Source organism: Actinia tenebrosa, unplaced genomic scaffold (genome assembly GCF_029948245.1).
Source record: "Actinia tenebrosa isolate PJP-AT-01 unplaced genomic scaffold, QUT_ActTen_1.0 PGA_scaffold1__47_contigs__length_23844297, whole genome shotgun sequence".
Taxonomy (NCBI): domain Eukaryota; kingdom Metazoa; phylum Cnidaria; class Anthozoa; order Actiniaria; family Actiniidae; genus Actinia; species Actinia tenebrosa.
In genome coordinates, this window is record NW_028292578.1 from 12,427,620 (window position 1) to 12,447,994 (window position 20,375).

A 20,375-nucleotide genomic window follows, 5' to 3' on the forward strand; every position below is an offset into this window, starting at 1 on the left:
TCTGTGAGTTAGCCATGCCCTGACTTAGATCAGCCCAGAGGTTGTTTCAGGGATCAATCTGTGAGTTAGCCATGCCCTGACTTAGATCAGCCCAGAGGTTGTTTCGGGGTTCGATCTGTGAGTTAGCCATGCCCTGACTTAGATCAGCCCGGAGGCTGTTTCAGGGTTCGATCTGTGAGTTAGCCATGCCCTGACTTAGATCAGCCCAGAGGTTGTTTCAGGGTTCAATCTGTGAGTTAGCCATGCCCTGACTTAGATCAGCCCGGAGGCTGTTTCAGGGTTCGATCTGTGAGTTAGCCATGCCCTGACTTAGATCAGCCCAGAGGTTGTTTCAGGGTTCAATCTGTGAGTTAGTCATGCCCTGACTTAGATCATCCCAGAGGTTGTTTCAGGGTTCGATCTGTGAGTTAGCCATGCCCTGACTTAGATCAGCCCGGAAGCTGTTTCATGGTATTGATAAAAGTTGAAGATTCACTATACCAGACAGGGTTTGTGAGTTTCATTAATTAGTTGTTGTTTTTTTCATTAATTATATTATTTGAATATTTCCTTTTTTTCAGTGGTCGAATAGGCAAGATTCGCCTGCTGTCATTCAAGGTTGGCCTAGTTACCATGTGCCGAGCTCTTCTAGAAGACAAATACAAGTGTAAGGGAGTTATACTAATATACTCTACTCTCAGTACCGGAAATAAAACATGAATTTAAAATCTGTCTTACTATAGTAGAGGCTTTGCTCCATCACGTGATGGCAGCCATGACAGGTGGCACAACAAGAGAGTCGCTCTCCCCTGGGAAAAAGATTTCTTTCTCATGTAAATCAGACTAGACCAGATTCAATTGTTCCTGCCTCCTGTCATGGCTGCAATCACGTGATGGTGCAAAGCCTCCTCAATAGGCCCCTTACGGTACGTCGGAATGCAGCTCATTTTGAAGGACATAACAGAGCTTCTTTGCTTGTTGTACACATTTTAGGCCATGTGATGCCACTCTTGGGAGTTGATTCTTTCATGTAAAAATATTTTAGCTTTTAGCATGTTTGTCGTAAAAGAACAATTCTCAAAGGAATGTCCTGTGTTGTGAAATGGGCAATTTGCATACAAAGCTAAAGAGGTCTATTCTAATGAGATTGAAATTCTTTTGTTTTGTCCTCTGTTTTGTTTTGTTTTGTCTTCCAAATTGAGCAGCTTTGATGTCACATGCAAGGGCTCTATAGATCATTAAGATATTGATTTATTTTGATAGATCTATTCCGTCTGGTCGCTGATAATGATGGACATATGGACCACAAACAATTAGGACTTTTATTACACGACTCATTACAGGTATGAACAGAATATAAGTGGACTTTATGTTTATGGGCATTGCCATTGTGATGTTAATTAAATAAGTGATGAATCAGGGGTCCCAAGTTAAAGCCTTGAGGAACACCTGGCCAAATACTTCAAAGCAATAGGTGTACTTTATGTTTTTAGACATTGCTATTGTGATGTTAATTAAATAGGTGATGAATCAGGGGTCCTAAGTTAAAGCCTTGAGGAACACCTGGCCAAATACTTCAAAGCAATAGGTGTACTTTATATTTATAGACATTGCCATTGTGATGTTAATTAAATAAATGATGAATCAGGGGTCCCAATTTAAAGCTTTGAGGAACACCTTACGAAATAATTCATAATTTCTTTACTCATTATTATCATGACGGTAGGTTAACTCTAGTGCTTGGAACAAGTCTTGTTTATTTCCCCGAGAGACACTATGAACAAAAAAACTTAAATATATAATTACTATCTGGGTTACTCTGAATCTAGCACTGACTAGTATTTTATCTGTTCTATTTTATTAGATACCTCGACAGCTGGGTGAGATAGCAGCTTTTGGTGGAAGCAACATTGAGCCAAGTGTACGAAGCTGCTTCGAGAAGGTAACCTTGGCAACCGGCTTAACCAGCTCAATTTTCTGTGACTGAAATGATTCCTAAATGCCTTTGTTGTTAGCTCGTATCAATACTCACTGATGGAAGGAATCCAAACACATAAGAACATGGCGCATTTATCTGGACATACAAAATTGATTTGTTGATTTACTTATGTGTAGGTTGGCGCAAGAGACAGAATTGACGCGCCTCAATTCTTATATTGGCTCAGCGCGGAACCACAGTCCATTGTGTGGCTACCAACTCTACACAGACTCGCTGCATCTGAAGCAGGTATGACCTTAGGCTAATCAACATCACTGTCACTATTAAAAGTATTACACCTTAGATAAAAGAAAACCCCTTGCACTAATTCCCAATCTGCAAGTCAAGAGTCAATGTTAATATTTATCATTGTTTTGACCTCCAGGTTTAGTGCGAGGGGTTCATTGCCTAGTTACAAGACTTTTGGTTGACTTTTCTTTATCTGACTGGCTTAGAATAGCCCGTACAGGTTAATCCAGCCAGTTCACACCTTATTAAGAGGAACCATATATTTTTTTGTTTCGTTTATTTTATTGTATTTTAGTATAAATACACAGGTGATTATTGAAAATCTCGCGCGCTGATTGGTCGAGAAACTCAGATTATCACACAATAGTCAACTCCAGCGATAATCCAAAATGGCGGCCAGCCGCTTTGTTGCTGTTAATTACCGGGAAAAAATGTGTCCGAGTTTTATCTTTTTTTTTTTTTTTTCTTTTGAAATAATCACCTGTGTATTTATACTAAAACCATTATTCTCCTTAGGCTCAGTGAATATTGGGAATAATAACCTCCACTTTGTTTCGGTTATTATTCCCCGATATTCACTTCGCATTCGGCGAATAATTGTTAGATAATGTAAAAGTGCCAAATACAAATTGTCATTGTGAATCTTTGTTTCCTACTTTTCTCTTAATAAAATACCTTTTTTCCAGCAATTGTGCACTTACTTCCCCTTACTTTCCCCTCTGTTTCAGTCAAACACAAAGCCAAGTGTAACATCTGTAAGGAATACCCTATAGTGGGATTCAGATTCCGTTGTCTAAAGTGCTTTAACTATGACTTATGTCAGGTGAGTGAGCCTTTGGTCACGTGATTTTCTCTCTTGGCAAAAGAGCTGGAAGAGCTAAGAACCGTTACTGCAGTTTTCAATATACTGCAAACTCGGTAGTCACAAGATGCACGCTGAAATTTGGTTCTTCGCTGCCTTCAATCAAAAATAATCAGTCGGTACCTTTTTTGTTATTGACTGTTAAAAAAAATAAACTATTTCACAACAAGGCGTTGAAATGTCTGAGTTCGCGGAATATCGAGCTCTGTTTTATGACGTTCTGTTCTTATTCCTATGTGACCCAAGCGTTCCCAGGAGGCAGCATGGTCGATTGGTCATAGCGTCGTTTTTTTGTTTTTCTTCTCCATCACACGAAGTCATGATCCCTTTTTCCATCTCGGAATTCTGTTCTTCGCTTCGCGGGATCTTGTACATACCTGCGGTACCCTTTTCTTTTCCAAACGATACCTTTTTTCTTCACCACCACGCGGCATTCGCTTGTCCACCTTGCGGGATCCTTGCGGGATCTTTCTCCAAGTAATGGAGATGATTCGTCTGATTGTGGTATTTTGATGTTTTCATTAATCGTTGTTTTCAGAGCTGCTTCTGGTCAGGCCGTGTCTCACACGATCATCGTCTCACTCATCCAATGCATCAGTACTGCTTATCGGTAAGAATGATTTTGTCCAATCAGATATTGACATTTGCGATCGCGTCGCGAATACCACGCGACAACACAACAATTATTGAAGGAAAACTTTACGACATTTCTTATACACCTATTTCAAAAAACGTTGTCGGTTGGAGATCTGAAATCTGAGACCGAAAGGAATTGTGGGTTGTAAGCTGTAAATTGTTTTTGGTGGTTTTATTAGTAGATCACAAAAAGTTAATATCTTGATATACTAACTTTGAGCGATGAACTGCGCTGACAAACTGTCTGGCTAAGTGTATATTGAATTTTTAACGAGAAAACACTCAGTCCCCCACAATTCCAATCGGTCTAAGATTTCTGATTTCAGATATCCAACCGACAACGTTTTTTGAAATAGGTGTATATGTTTTATAATATGATATACACTTATAATGTTTTGCTTTTCAGACTACTTCCGGTGAAGACGTCAAGGACTTCCTATCAATCGTGCGAAATAAGTTCAAGAAGAGGCAGTACAAGAAAAACCCGCCAAGGAAACTAGGCTACCTACCCATACAGACTGTCATGGAGGGCGGCAACCTGGAAACGTGAGTTACATGATAGTGTTGACTATGTTGTTTTAGTTTTTATTTTTATTTTTTTTTATTCCTTCCTTCCTTCCTTCATTTATTTATTTAGTTGTTTTAGTCATTTTTGCTGCGTCCAAATCATGCATATCTAATTCCTGTAAGAGGAGCTAGTCGATCACTCGCGAATATATCGCTCACAAAATAAAGCGTAAAAACGTACAGGCCCCTGCAATAATGAGGGGTGCATCCCGCAACAGCAAACTGACCGCTGACTAGCAGGCCTCGATTTTATCTTTGCTTAAATTACATTTCGTCACATTTAAAGTCTTTGAATCTCATTATCTACTCCAAATGGCGGTCAAACACTGACCACCATGTTCTGTCAGTTATATAGAAAATTCTATTGAAAACTCATGAACATTCCACACAAGGCAGTAAATGACGTCAAGTCATTTGTATTGTATTGTATTGTTAATTGAACCCAAGCAATTAAAACGACCTAAAAAATCACCCTTTTCGATTCGAATAAAATGCTCTATTTCGTCACCAGGCCACCAAATCCTTTACTCCAACAAAACGTCAATAACGAGGTTCACAACAGACTTGGCATGTACGCCCACAGGTATGGAAAATATGTATCCTGAAACCATGGGTGTGTTCACTTTCCCATTGGAAAATAGGTCTCTCTCAGCCAATTGTAACGTATTCCTTCCTCTCAGCTAACTGTAACGTATTCCTTCCTCTCAGCTAACTGTAACGTATTCCTTCCTCTCAGCTAACTGTAACGTATTCCTTCCTCTCAGCTAACTGTAACGTATTCCTTCCTCTCAGCTAACTCTAACGCATTCCTTCCTCTCGGCTAACTGTAACGTATTCCTTTCTCTCAGCTAACTGTATTCCTTTCTGGATCCTTGATTTTCCACCAACAAACTTTCATTCTCTCCCATTGCACACTTATTAATATACAATAAGTGTATAATAATACATATTAATTAAAACTTGCCAATGAGAGGGTAACGTGTACACTAGATCCTCGTGGTTACTTCCCTGAGTAATGGACTTCTTCGACGATAAGGCGGCCATCTTGGATCTGCTCTTTTATATAGAAAAAAGCTCTAGCGATTTTCTACTTTTGAACTGAAATTCCCGCATGGGTTTCCCGTGGTATGAAAGTTTTATAACTTTATTACGTCTTAATAGGCTCGCAGAGGCTGAGACGAACGGTGACAAATATAGTCCTAAACAACTGTAAGTCGATTTTTGATATGTATCTTTCAGTCTGCATCTCTGTCTGTCTGTCTGTCTGTCTGTCTTTCCGGTTTTCTATTTTTTATTTTGTTTATTTACTCTTTCAGTGATGAAGAACATCAACTTATCGCACAGTATTGTCAAAGTTTAAAGAACGAAAACGAAAGTGCGGACGCAGTAAGTTCATTAATAAGGAGTTTCTCGCTTCAAGGATGTTTTTTTTCTCTTTCTCTCTCTGAAATCTTAAGGAGGCCTGGTAACGACTTTCACCCTTGGAATTGTGGGGCTGGACTAAGGGTTGGTAAACGTATACCTCCAAACTCAATAATACAGTTTTAACTTCTCTGTTACTCAAGGTTAGCCTCAATTTTGTGTAGAATATTCATGTGTTCCAGCGAAGATCCGTGGAATTTCAAAGTGTTTATATTGTTAAAGCTGTGCACTCTTTGCGTTACCGTTGGTATTTGTGGATATTTAGACACTGAAATGAGGCTAACCCTGTGTAAATGAGTCTGTAATCAAGGAACACAGCGGTATTGTACGAATTCAAAAATGGTCTATTCAGCCCAAGTTTCGTTTGAGGAGAATTGATTTACTGGTTTTCTTCGGGAGATAAGACACCGGTAATTTATACAATTTCTCTTCCGGCTTTTTTTTCCCAGCCTCGTAGCCCTACGCAAATTGTTATGTCATTAGATGCAGACGAAAAAGATGATTTAGAAAGTGAAATCAATAAACTCGAGGATGAAAACAGGTACAAACCTTTGATTTTCTACGTGAATGGGGTTTTTATGTGACATCATTGCCGCCATAATGGATTATTTTTCCAACATGGACGGGTTTGTATAGACCTCTTCGGCTTGGGTAATGTTTTCCAATTTTAGACCACGTGTCATTCCTTTGAGAATAAGATTCTTTGTTTGAGTTGTATCCATATTCATGTGTCTTCTCATGTGCAACCGAGCGCAAACCTTAAACAAAGAAATGATACTCTAGGAAAAAGACGTGGTCTGAAATGGGAAAACATTACGTCAGAGCGAAGAGGTCTATTATCGCATGTACATCATTAAAAGAGGCCTACGATTTCATAACCTCGTTTTATTTTTTCGGCACTCGTTCCCAGGGCTCTTCAAGAAGAGTACGAACGACTAAAAGCAATTCGTGACGAGGAACGTCCGTCAGAAGGGGATTCGTCACCAGGCCCCAAAGCGCGAGATGCCGAACTACTGACTGAAGCCAAACTGCTTCGTCAACACAAAGGAAGACTGGAAGCGAGAATGCAAGTCCTTGAAGACCATAACAGGCAGCTAGAAGCACAGTTACAACGTCTGCGACAACTCTTAGATCAACCGAATCAAGAGAACCGAAGCCCGCCTGCTTATTCCCGGGGTACAACCCCTGCGTCATCAGCATCCTCCCTTGGGGACCCCCCAGGTCGATCGGCGGCGCGGTCGCCAAGACCTCGGGGCCTGGAAAGCGACACAGAGTCTGATCAGGGTAGGAACGCGTCGCCTGTAGAAACAAGGAAAAGTGAGTGATGCTGATGTTGATGATTTCTATTGGTTTGGTGTCTGTAGGTATGTTGATCCGTATGTGTGTGTGTGATTGTCAGTGACCAAGGCAGGCACTTAGGACTTGTACAGACTACTGACTGATTGGTGGAACGTAAACGGTAAAGCAAATTATTCATTCCCTTGTCATCTAAAAGGGCTGTTTGGGATTCCTGTGGAATGTCGACCATATGACTGTCGACTGCCTGTAGTTTGACCTGCTTTTATAGTGTCCTCGTAGTCTCTATTTCTCTAAGTCATGCGGAGGAATGGTAAAATGTCTGTTCTGCCTGTATGTCATGTCTGTCTGTCTGTTATTTTCTTTTGTCGTCTTATTCAAAACGCTATAGTAAATACTTTATATGTCAAGCTATTCATAACTTTACAACCTCTTTAAAAACCTTACCAGCTTTCCTAATTTGTTTAACATAATTTAAATGTTATTTAACTCAATTAAAGGCGCAATTACAGGGAGCAATTTTCTCTGCAACTTATCTCGCAATGGCGTTGCGGCACAAGTTGCATGGAGCATTGCAGCGTGTAACCTACAGCGCAGTTTGAAAAATGGTGCGAGACAAGTTGCAGCAATCTTTGTAGAAAGTAGAATTCGTATTTACTTTTAGCAACGATTGCGTCTACGTTGTACCGTGTAAACACTCTTGCAACGCTTTTTGAGAGACAAGTTGCAGCGAAAATTGCTACTTGTAATCGCGCCTTAAAAGCGCCCTAAAACTTTGTTATAAGCGTAAATCAAAAAAGCTGTCTCTCCCCAAACATCTCTAATGTTCTCTCGTATTATACCTTCTCCTTCGCGGCCCAAAAAAGATATCCTCTAGTTGGACGGGAATCCTTCTAACCTCTCCACTCGGTTCATGTTTTAATTACTAATCAGTCATCCTGTGCTTACAAGTGACAAGTGTTTTCTTTGAAGCATAATATTAGTGATTTTAATTAACCTGCTAAGATACATATACGTAAGGGGCTGGGGAGGAGGAAAACAACGGAAGGGGAGAGGAGACCGGAGGAAAAGAGAGAGGAGGGAAAGAAAGAATAGAAGTGGGAAGGGAGACAAGATGGTAGGAAAACAGAGGATGGGAGGGAAAGAAAGGTGATTTGAGTGGAGGGGAGGGATGGTAGAAATATATGATTTGTTTGGTTTGCTAAAATCTTCATAACTAGGAGGCCAATGAGTGCTTAATAACAAGTTTACTAACAATGCTATTCATGCTGACACGAGTGAAAAACGTCTGCGCATGCTCTGAATCCGTATGCAAATTAGTATGCAAACATAAGTAAATTTGACTTGGACTTCACAAAATGCCAAAACTTAGTGTCCATATATTGTGTTTGTTAATACAGTATCTTGGTCTGACAAAAGCATACTCTCGAATTTTTTTGTATACTTGGAAAAAACAAACATTTTCTCACTCAAACTCTTCAAAATTCTTAGAAAACGTGCTGAAGTGCACGCATGCGCAAACGTTTTTCTCTAGCGTCATTCATGCTAACAAAAATGAGTTCGATTTTATAGAAAACGACTAATTTTCCTTTTTTCATTTTATTCACTTCTTATCCACTTTGTGAGATAAGATGGGTGGAGGGGGGGGGTAGAATAATGTTTATAGAAAGTTTATAGAAAGACGAGTTATTGTTGCTACTATGATGTAATTCTTGACCACAGGGTGACCACCAATGTATTGTTTATTCACAGCTCAAGATTCTGTTAGTGATCTATTCAGTACGGCTCATGATGTGAATAAAGCAGTCGAAAACCTTGTTCAAGTCATGACTGACGACGAAACCACGTGAGCAACCCAACAGACCAATCAATCCGAAAGGAAAAATCACATGGAGTGATGACTTAATACCACACAGGGATCCCATAGATAATGAAATAATTTTAGTTGAAGGGTAAAAACTAGGTAACACAGGGATCCCGTACATGAAAATATATTAATTGAGAAGGCCTAGGAGAGACATATTCATAATAATTTTAGGAGAATTATTAAATTGTAAAGAAAACAAAAGGTAACCATAGCAACCATTGTTGAAAATAATTAAGAAGGCAGCAAACCCAAAAGATTGCTTGGACATAACCATGCAAGCCCCGTTGGCCAAATACTACGTAAAAGTCTTTACCAAGGAAAGGCTTTCTTTTACATTTGACGACGAAATTGTCCTTGGTAAAAACGTTTTGCAACAAAATGTCAAAATTTTTTTACTTTTCGATGCAAAAATATTACTCGTTATTGGTTATAAAACTTGTTAATCTTGTTAAGAATTTTACATGCTGATGTGCTTTGCGACCGATCCTTTATGTATAACCGTGAGGGACTAAGTTTATATTAACTGCAAACCATTGGGGGAAATTTATTCTCAGCCGTGCAAGTTTAATATTAACTCAATATTAACTTAATGCACGGAAAGGTTACTTGAACTAATCTAATATTAAAATGTTCAAAATATAATTATATATTTTTGTTAACAGTTTCTTTGTAAGTAATACTTTCTTAGCGCCCAAGAGAAGCCTGGGTCTTATTGGCAACGAAGGGAAATTTGCCCTATTCTATTACGTGGCCTGCAGTAAAGGCCAGCCAAGCTAGCTGACTCTTAGTTTTATCATCCTTCAACTGGATATTTTATAATCTACACCTATACAATTACTAGGTTATTTTATATAAAGTTCATGTTTTGTATGGATTCAGTAATGAATTAAACCACTATTAACTATATATACTTACAACAATTTGTTTTACTCACGGTTTTCGTAAATTTGATCTATTATTTATTTATTTTTTTATTTTTTATTTTTTATTATTATTACTTTTTTTTTTTTTTTGCGGTTTTTGACAAACAAAACGCTTAAAACTCGAAGTTCGCTTCTTGCGCGCTCTCGAAACAACTTGACTGGGCCTGTAATGACAAGAATGGCTATCAACTTTCTGTTGGAGGCGTGTTTAGGCAGCTTATTCATATTGTCGTAAAATAGTGAAATTGTACAGGCCTTCCTATTTCAGTATCTTTTTACATCGAAAGGGCTCCACTTTTGTAGACTACTTCGACGATACGGCGGCCATCTTGCCATGGGACAAAACAAAACAAAGATGACGGAAAATACATTAGTTTTGTCTTTTTATGGGTAAAGTTGATCCGCGATGAGCCGTTTTAATTCATCTTTTGTTGTATTCTCTTGTGGTGAGCTGTTAATATCAATCGACGTCATTACTGTAACAAGCTTTACTGTGCCCCTGGACGCCAACGATGCCTTGCGATCCAAGATGGCAGCCGTATCGTCGAAGTAGTCCGTTACAAACACCGGGCGAAAGTGAGCTGTGATGATTCGCTTGACAATCATTCCTCCCTTTATGATAAAACGTTCTTCTTGATTAAGTTATTTTTCAGACATTGCACGCGGTGCGTCGTTGGAATGACCCAGAATATCGCAGATCAGGATTTTACCTTGTCAAGGTAAGAACCCTCTATGTTTAAAAACGAATCATGTCGTCTCACATCTCGGAGACCCTGCGATGGTCAGCACGTCTCCTTTACTGCGGACTATAGGGAACGTGGGCTCTGGGAACAAGATTAAAAAACAGCTATTTCTCCTGGGCATGCGCAATAAAAAAAAGTATTCTTTTTCCTAGAGCCCACGTTCCTTTCGGTCAGCAAATTGTTGCGCATTATATTGCTGACCATGAGAAAACGCAGGCCCATATACTGAATCGAAATATGGCGACCAATTTTAAAAACTTGTTCTGGAATGACTAGCTTCTTGAACATGTAAAAACGCCTTTGTTTCCACATTAACACGAGACTGGTCAGTCCAGAACAATAGTTATTGACATTGGTCGCCATATCTCGATTTGGTGTCGCAGGAAAAAAACGGATTCCCAAATTGAGAATTGTTGGGGATTTCCTTGAATTCCCAATTTGAACACCAACGTTGGGATTTATTGTTGGGAATTTCCTTCTAATACCCAATAGAAAAACAAAATTCCCAACAAACTAACATTGGGAATCAGTGCCATGTTCCCAATTTCGTTCTCTCTGGGAATTGGATGGGAATTTGTTGGGAAGTCAAGGAAATTCCCAACAAATTCCCAATTTGGGAATCCAGTTTTTTTTCCTGTGTGTATGAAACCAAGTAAGTCATTTAAATTTTCATTCAAAATTTCATAGGTCAAATATATTTCTACTTTCTATCGATATATATTTCTATTATTATTTTTACTTTTTATACTTCGAAATGTCCAATAGTCCCCTTTGCAGCACGTCAGAATGCAGCTCAATTTGGAGGACATAACAATAGGTTTCCAATTCTCAGGAGATTGGAATTCTTTTGTTTTGTCCTCCAAATTGAGCTGCTTTGACGTCACATGTAAGAGGTCTAAGTTTTTTCTAAGGCTAAAACTGAAAGACTGCCTTATTAGGACAACCCTTGACTGAGAATACATAGTAACTACAATGAACCTGATTGGGATGTGATATGGGTCTCTTGATTGGACTCGCCTGGTTTGTTATAACAAATGTCTTGGGGATTGTCTCTTTCTTTACCCAGTATCTATTCTGCCACGCCTTAGGTAACCAGCACACGTGTAATGGATATCGTTCTACTCCTATCTTTTTCATTGATATTGCGCGACATGCGCCCACGATGGAGTTGAACGTGACATGCGCACTACAGAGGCTTTGTGGACTCACATTGATAACTTCCCCGAAGTGACTAAAAATGTATTCAAGATGGCTCTGCGAGTAGGTAAAGCCAGTTTTATTTTCTTGCCAACGAACGTAGACTGTCGTGAGTGGCTGCCTGTTTTTCCTGTTTTTGAGGTCTGTCAATGATCTTATCATGTTGACTTGATCGTGGTAGCTTATTGGTCGAAGAACTGATTTCCAATCACTAGTTACTATGCTGGGACAAATCGGTATCGCTTGGTCTGTGGAGTCAGTACCTGGAAATATAGAGAACCGCTTGTTTCTTAAAATACATCCTTGGTTTGGTTGACTATAGAATAATAATTCTTTTCGCTATTTTTCTCTTTCTCTTTTTCTTCTCTTTTTTCTATTTACTTATTTCTCAATCATTTTTTACTTTATCCTCACGATATCTTTCTTTCTTTTTTTTCCTTTTTTTTTTTTTTTCTTTTTTCTTTTTTCCTTTTTTTCATTTTCTTTTCTTATTTCTTTGTTTCTCTGTTTCTCTTTCTCTCCCTCAGTCGGTCCACTTGTTTTACTTTATCTTCGTTCTCTCTCGATTGTCTTTCTTCTTTCGCTCTTTCTTTGGATGCATTTATCGTCGATTCTTCCAACCAAAGCGCTAAAGTTTAAGTATAGGTCACACTCACCACCACCAAATTCTAAGTACACAACACTACTGCATTTCATTACAATTGTCTATTCACCTTGCTTAGATGCTTCTTTCTGAGAGGATCGATACAGCAACGACATCTTACTACCTTTCTCAGCTATTCTCTTTCTTGAATCTTCCATTTTCCACTTAAACTGTTGCATTCTCAGCCTGTCATTCTCACGAACGGTTTGCACCTTTCCTTTGTCATCCATTCCGCTTTTCTTTTTCACAGGAGTGATAACCAACGCATTCTCCATCGTCAACACCATTTTAAATCATTATATTCTTATATTTTACTTAGTAAGCTACTTTTATACGAACCGGAGTTGCTTATTGGTATTTGTACAAGGCTTTTTCTCGTATCCTTTTGTTCGTTAGTACTGACGTCATCAATAAATTGCCATTTGAGTTGCGCGCGCATACTACTGCGCACTCATACTACTGCGCGCGTAACTGATAGCTGATGTTTCAAAAACACGTGGAATTTACATGTATGGTAAAATGCTCTTGCATTCTTCCTCCACTTAGTGTCTTGCATGACAATCTTAAGACTGAAACAGGATCGGTGGAACACTTGATAATTAAAAACCTTCAAATATTATCGATACACTGAAACAACCTCTGTGCTGATCTAAGTCAGGGCATGGCTAACTCACAGATCAAACCCTGAAACAACCTCTGTGCTGATCTAAGTCAGGGCATGGCTAACTCACAGATCAAACCCTGAAACAACCTCTGTGCTGATCTAAGTCAGGGCATGGCTAACTCACAGATCAAACCCTGAAACAACCTCTGTGCTGATCTAAGTCAGGGCATGGTTAACTCACAGATCAAACCCTGAAACAACCTCTGTGCTGATCTAAGTCAGGGCATGGCTAACTCACAGATCAAACCCTGAAACAACTTCTGGGCTGATTTAAGTCAGGGCATGGCTAACTCACAGATCAAACCCTGAAACAACCTCTGTGCTGATCTAAGTCAGGGCATGGCTAACTCACAGATCAAACCCTGAAACAACCTCTGGGCAGATCAAAATCAGGGCAACGCAGTTCATTCACAGATGGAATCGACTTCCTCGGCTTTGGCAAAATGTTTTCCCATTTCAGACCACATGACATTCCCTTGAGAATGAGATTCTTTGTTGGAGTCACATCCATATTCATGTGCCTTCTCATGTGCAACCGAGTGCAAACCTTAAACAAAGAAATGATATTCAAGGGAATGACACGTGGTCTGAAATGGGAAAACATTTTGCCAAAGCCGAGGACGTTTATCGTAATTTAGCGTGTTAGGTTTTCCGGGTACAGGAAAACCAGGCAATCCGGCAAAGGAAAACCCTCGAATCAAGGAAAGAGACTAAGCTCTTCTAAGAGTTTAGGCACATGAATAAAAAAGGCAGTGATTAATCAATTAAGTCACCCAAAGTCTATTTTATTATTTATTACAAAAATTTATTACAAATGCTCCCAGACCCTCTCTTGTGTTTTAACCGAGTAAGCTCCAGATCCTAGGTACTTTAGACTAAGCCACCAATAAATACATCTAATCTTCCTCTTTTAATTTTTTGATTCTTTTTTTTTTTTTTTTTTTTTTTTTTTTTTTTTTTTTTTTGTATGAATTTGTGCAATTACATTATTAATTATTGTTATTTTTGCCATAAATAATCTCATAATTTTATTTATATATATATATATATACACACAGCCATTTGCAAAAATTATGGCATATACAAGTGTAGAATTAATTTCTGTGAAACAGTGCTCAATACATGGGTGTAGAGCGTGATATACAGTCAATTCAAAAATGTTGTCGTCAACCAACTCAAGCCTACGCGACTGGACCGAAAGGAACTCTGGGTAGCAATCATTGAAGCCGAGTTGACTCCATAATTTTATCTGACTAGTTATGCCTGGTTTACAGCACGAACCTTCGTAGGCGAGCGGGAAGTGTTGAAGGAGACGTTTTTTAAATGCCTTCATACTTTCGGAATTGTGAACTGAATTATAACTACTTTGTTTTTCTTTCCCTAAACCCAAAGACATGCATTTGATGGATTGTTTCTCGCCATTATTATCTTATTACTAGCGGGAACAATTGATTCAGAACGAATATTTAACCGCTTCAGTGGTTTTTACCCATATTCCTTTCGGTCCAGTCGCGTAGGCTTGAGCCGGTCGACGACAACGTTTTTTGAATTGACTGTATATAGTAAGAAAAGAAAAAGGCAAATGAACTACAATTTCATCCCTACAAGCCTGTTTCGTGGTTGCCCACTCATCAGGGGATTTATATATATACATATATGTATAAATGCAAATATTTTACAATAAATTTTATTATTTTATTCACATCAGCTAATGATGTGTTGACATAAATTCGTGCCATACATTTGTACAAGAGAAATTGATATGTTTTTTGTTGTTGTTGTTTTTTTGTTTGTTTGTTTTTGTTAATATCTTATTTCTTACAGCATTGTTTATCATAAATATAGTGATGTAGCAGGAAGTATCGAAACGAAGTTACCTTTTCCTCTTTTATATTTCAGACATTCCATAACAAATCTTGAAAAGAGAGCATTGAAACACAAGTGAGACAAATATGTTACTTTACTATTAAACATCTTACAAAGCGTTAAATAAATTAATCTTTCCAATTGATAATATTGGGATATTTTGCACCTGAATTAACCGTCTTTCGTGCGTGTAGTATTGATATATGTTCATCCTAGACTGAACGGGTATATTGATGTGAGGATCTGATGTTCTGGTGCATCTAGTGTTGATGTTCATCCTAGACTGTAGTGGTATTGATGTGAGGTGGTGTACATGTTGGGTCCTGGTTACTATCTCCACCTGGTGTTCTGGTGCATCTAGTGTTGATGTTCATCCTAGACTGAAGTGGTATTGATGTGAGGTGGTGTACATGTTGGGTCCTGGTTACTATCTCCACCTGGTGTTCTGGGTCGTCCTGGTATCAGTTCATTTTCTGCTGCAGTTTTCCTGCAGCATAGACTCTTTAGTCCTTGTCTAAAGTCCCTCAGAAACACAAAATAGACGCAGGGATTGATGGCCGCTAGAAGGAACCACATATACCAAAACGAAAAGTACATTATACTGTAAGATTCCCAGTCCATTGAAAATAGTGAATGATGTTTGCTAAAGAGAAGAAACTCAAATATCTTTAAAGGACACCAACAGATGGTAAACATTACAACTATAGTTATTAACATGCTGAATATTCGTCTGTTTCTCCTCTGTCGAGAACGTATCGTTTCTTTTTGCATCAAGTTCATGACCATGTTAAAGTTTTTTTGTAGTTTATAAACTATAATAGTATACAAGATTATGATTATGATGAATGGAATAACAAAGCCAACCGCTGTTTCTATGGAAATCAGTATCATTTCAGCTCTCCAATAGTCAAATGCTGGTGACCATGAATAGTCGCACATCGTGTAGCCCCATTCATTTGTCAGACGATAGGTGTAAAAGTATGGAGAGACGAGAGCCATGGCTACGAACCAAGGGAAAGCAATCGCAATCCATCTTGTTTTACGACTTAAAATCTGTCGTCGAGTTGGATAAACAACAGCGATAAATCTTTGAAAGGCGATAATAACCAGACTGAAAGATGATACTGATGGTGATAATAAAATTAGGAAGTGTACTAATTTACACAGTGCCTCACCAAGTTGTCCATCCACTATCCACTCATCATTTTTTATCACAGACGACAAAATAAACGATGGCATTGCTGCCAACGGAACGAGTAAGTCTGATACAGCCATATTGACAATCAAGTAGTTTATATTTGTCCTTAAGTTTTGATTGCAATACACGACAGCGATAACGAGTACGTTACCAAGAAGAGACCAGACAAATAGAATAGAATACAAGGCTATTTTAATACTATGAGGAGGAATTGCATGTGTCCAATGAGAAGTTATATTTCCTTGTGTTGAGTTGTTCATGTTCGTTGTAAAAACTTATTATCTTGATGATATCTGTTAAAATACAATAAAATATTTGAAGAAGTTTAGAATACTTACAACCAGTTTGTGCTGGTACACAACTTTAAAAAGTGATCAACGTCAAGGTTTCAGAAGGTAATTTCAAGCAGCTCTCACACACCTGATGATCTTGATGACCAATAGTACTATGATATTATCAGTGCAGTAGGTTTGTGCTCGTACACAACTTGTACAATGATCAACGTCAAGGTTTCAGAAGGTAATTTCTAGCTGCTCTACAACACCTGATCATATCAATAACCAATTAATATTCATAGATAATCTTTGGACTTCCTGATTAAATTATTGAATTCTTATTATTCATTTTACAGAAGATTTTATATTATTTAATGTTCAGTCGTGTTTATTGCTAGTTTTAATTGACTTTGAGATCATGCACATCTAACATGACAAAGTTTTTAAGAAACTTCATACTGTCAGCACAGATCGCTAACTTTTAAGGCCACAGCTACCTCACTCGATAATCTTATTGTCTTGACACCCTTAGAGGTATCCACACAACTAAACTAGAAGGGCCTCAAAATGCATTAAGAGATTGAAAGTGAAAATTTCCCCTCATCAGAAACGCTTGCAATTAAACCAATGTGGTCAGCCATTAAACCAATGGAAGAACTCAAGACTCCTTCAGAATAAACGATTTTATGCATTTAGGAATTGTTTTTTCATGTCTCCTTAGAAATTATCACCAAATCATGATAAAAATCATCGTGTAAGTGCTATCCTTGCAGCTCGTAATTGACTAGTCCTTGGAAACACGTTTTGTTTAGTTTCTAACCTTTGTCACATACCACAGCTAGCCCAATCAAGACTATTAAATTTCACGATCTTTTTTTTCGTATCAGTTATTTTACTTGCTTAAAAGTTTGACAATAGACTTCTTAACCGCCTCATACAAAACGAGGAGAGAAATTTGAAACAGTTATTAACACGAAAAATATTTATTTATTTGTAGCACATTTTTCAGTAGCTCCAGAAAATTACAAAATGAAGACGATTTGTCTGCTTTTTATTATTGAATCTTTATTTATTTAATGTTAGTCCAATGATCTAACTGTTGGTAATTAGTCTTTATTAATTGGTCAAGTATTAGTCAAAACTTATTACTACTTAGTCACAGGAGACTGAAGTTGAAAGGGTTTTTCTTCTTGTTGTTCACGGCTTTCGTAGCCATCATTGGTTTATTAAACAGTACAAAAAACATGGCATGTCTTTTTTTTATTTCGTTCTGGCCAGCCAGTCATTAGCGTTACTACTATACCGTGTAAGAAAACTGCATACTCTATTTTCATTCCCCTCTCACCGTACAGCTGAGCGGTGGGCAGACAAAATGAGTTCAATTTCCATTTTGATCTGACAGTACATTCAGTATCAAACAGCGTGAGCAGCATTCTACTTGATTAGAGGTGCGAAGTCTCTTTTAATTATCTGTAGAAATTGTCTTCATTAAGAGATTTAATATCCGAGCAGATGCATCATGATCAAAATAACAAGACATAAAATATGAGATAAGAACCTCATCGTAAGAATAATAATCAGCGGAAAGAGAAAAATTAACTTCAAAAGGTGTGACTTATTTTTACAAATACTATACAGAATTAATTAAGATAACAGCTTCCTCATTTAATTCCTCATAGACATTACATTTTTATGCTAATATATACTTATATATATATACGCTGTGCTTTTTTCTTTTCTTCTTTTTTTTTTTTTTTTTTTTTTTTTTTTTTTTTTTTTGCAATGTTTTGATCACTCTTGTTCTTCGTCTTACAATGATTTTTGCACTTTTAAACATTTAAACCTTTTAATCTTCATTAAATTTTGTTCAATATGTATAGTAGGGTACACGGAATATCACAAGTTTGTTACTTCATGGTTGAGGAAGAGTCTTAAAATTTGTAGATGATTCCAACCTACGAAAACATGTTAGTAGACTTAACAATGCAAGTTAATTGTTTTTACATAGGCCTATTAAAACCTTTTTTCTAAGCAGACTTGTCTTCTTCAGCTCGTTAACTTACTGAGCAGAGTTTATCCTCATAGCTAAAAAATCAAATATGTTAAATTTGAATTTGTTGCATTTCCTCTTGGTTCATGTTCTGGTGTATATAGTGTTGATGTTCATCCTAGGCTGAAATGGTATTGATGTAAGGTGGTGTACATGTTGGGTCCTGGTTACTATCTCCACCTGGTGTTCTGGTGCATTTAGTGTTGATGTTCATCCTAGACTGAAGTGGTATTGATATGAGGTGGTGTACATGTTGGGTCCTGGTTACTATCTCCACCTGGTGTTCTGGTGCATCTAGTGTTGATGTTCATCCTAGACTGAAGTGGTATTGATGTGAGGTGGTGTACATGTTGGGTCCTGGTTACTATCTCCACCTGGTGTTCTGGGTCGTCCTGGTATCAGTTCATTTTCTGCTGCAGTTTTCCTGCAGCATAGACTTTTTAGTCCTTGTCTAAAGTCCCTCAGAAACACAAAATAGACGCAGGGATTGATGGCCGCTAGAAGGAACCACATATACCAAAACGAAAAGTACATTATACTGTAAGATTCCCAGTCCATTGAAAATAGTGAATGATGTTTGCTAAAGAGAAGCAACTCAAATATCTTTAAAGGACACCAACAGATGGTAAACATTACGACTATAGTTATTAACATGCTGAATATTCGTCTGTTTCTCCTCTGTCGAGAACGTATCGTTTCTTTTTGCATCAAGTTCATGACATTGTTCAAGCTTTTTTGTAGTTTATAAACTATTATAGTATACAAGATTATGATTATGATGAATGGAATAACAAAGCCAACCGCAGTTTGTATGCCAGTCAATATCGTTTCAGCTCTCCAATAGTCAAATGCTGGTGACCATGAATAGTCGCACGTCGTGTAGCCCCATTCATTTGTCAGACGATAGGTGTAAAAGTATGGAGAGTAAAGAGCCATGGCTACGAACCAAGGGAAAGCGATCGCAATCCATCTTGTTTTACGACTTAAAATCTGTCGTCGAGTTGGATAAACAACAGCGATAAATCTTTGAAAGGCGATAATAACCAAACTGACAGATGATACTGATGGTGATAAAAAAAATTAGGATGTGTACTAATTTACAGTGCCTCACCAAGTTGTCCATCCACTATCCACTCATCATTTTTTATCACAGACGGCAAAATAAACGATGGCATTGCTGCCAACGGAACGAGTAAGTCTGATACAGCCATATTGACAATCAAGTAGTTTATATTTGTCCTTAAGTTTTGATTGCAATACACGACAGCGATAACGAGTACGTTACCAAGAAGAGACCAGACAAATAGAATAGAATACAAGGCTATTTTAATACTATGAGGAGGAATTGCATGTGTCCAATAAGAAGTTATATTTCCTTGTGTTGAGTTGTTCATGTTCGTTGTAAAAACTTATTATCTTGATGATGTCTGTTAAAATACAATAAAATATTTGAAGAAGTTTAGAATACTTACAACCAGTTTGTGCTGGTACACAACTTTAAAAAATGATCAACGTCAAGGTTTCAGAAGGTAATTTCAAGTAGCTCTCACACACCTGATGATCTTGATGACCAATAGTACTATGATATTATCAGTGCAGTAGGTTTGTGCTCGTACACAACTTGTACAATGACCAACGTCAAGGTTTCAGAAGGTAATTTCTAGCTGCTCTACAACACCTGATCATATCAATAACCAATTAATATTCATAGATAATCTTTGGACTTCCTGATTAAATTATTGAATTCTTATTATTCATTTTACAGAAGATTTTATATTATTTAATGTTCAGTCGTGTTTATTATTAGTTTTAAATGACTTTGAGATCATGCACATCTAACATGACAAAGTTTTTAAGAAACTTCATACTGTCAGCACAGATCGCTAACTTTTAAGGCCACAGCTACCTCACTCGATAATCTTATTGTCTTGACACCCTTAGAGGTATCCACACAACTAAA

The 20,375-nt window shown here is 37.8% G+C and overlaps 3 protein-coding genes across 5 annotated transcripts in view; 1 reads left to right on the forward strand and 2 right to left on the reverse strand.

Annotated features, from left to right (window-relative positions):
• Positions 1–9,762, forward strand: part of LOC116295253 (dystrophin) — a 62,309-nt gene extending 52,547 nt beyond the window's left edge. For 2 of the 3 annotated variants that reach the window (XM_089032190.1, XM_089032192.1), the window contains 13 exons: positions 561–646; positions 1,243–1,322; positions 1,844–1,921; positions 2,095–2,206; positions 2,935–3,029; positions 3,607–3,678; positions 4,111–4,250; positions 4,783–4,854; positions 5,433–5,480; positions 5,588–5,657; positions 6,143–6,234; positions 6,604–7,010; positions 8,742–9,762. In XM_089032190.1, the coding sequence (XP_088888316.1) occupies positions 561–646; positions 1,243–1,322; positions 1,844–1,921; positions 2,095–2,206; positions 2,935–3,029; positions 3,607–3,678; positions 4,111–4,250; positions 4,783–4,854; positions 5,433–5,480; positions 5,588–5,657; positions 6,143–6,234; positions 6,604–7,010; positions 8,742–8,839 (1,450 nt within the window). In that variant the 3' untranslated portion in view covers positions 8,840–9,762. Of the gene's footprint in view, positions 1–560; positions 647–1,242; positions 1,323–1,843; positions 1,922–2,094; positions 2,207–2,934; positions 3,030–3,606; positions 3,679–4,110; positions 4,251–4,782; positions 4,855–5,432; positions 5,481–5,587; positions 5,658–6,142; positions 6,235–6,603; positions 7,058–8,741 lie in introns of all 3 variants that reach the window. The other variant, XM_089032191.1, reaches the window with a different exon arrangement.
• Positions 9,763–15,267: 5,505 nt separating this feature from the next.
• LOC148909881 (neuropeptide FF receptor 1-like) lies at positions 15,268–16,350 on the reverse strand. Its single transcript, XM_089032446.1, has one exon. It carries the CDS (start codon positions 16,348–16,350, stop codon positions 15,268–15,270), a length of 1,083 nt encoding a protein of 360 aa, XP_088888572.1.
• A 2,377-nt stretch (positions 16,351–18,727) lies between these two features.
• On the reverse strand, positions 18,728–19,351 carry LOC148909882 (apelin receptor-like). The gene has a single exon (XM_089032447.1). The coding sequence runs from the start codon at positions 19,349–19,351 to the stop codon at positions 18,728–18,730; it is 624 nt and encodes a 207-aa protein (XP_088888573.1).
• Positions 19,352–20,375: the final 1,024 nt, after the last annotated feature.

Bases quoted from the DNA above. Each gene is read 5' to 3' on its own strand.
- LOC148909881 (XM_089032446.1), bottom strand. From the start codon at position 16,350: ATGAACAACTCAACACAAGGAAATATAACTTCTCATTGGACACATGCA.
- LOC148909882 (XM_089032447.1), bottom strand. From the start codon at position 19,351: ATGGCTCTTTACTCTCCATACTTTTACACCTATCGTCTGACAAATGAA.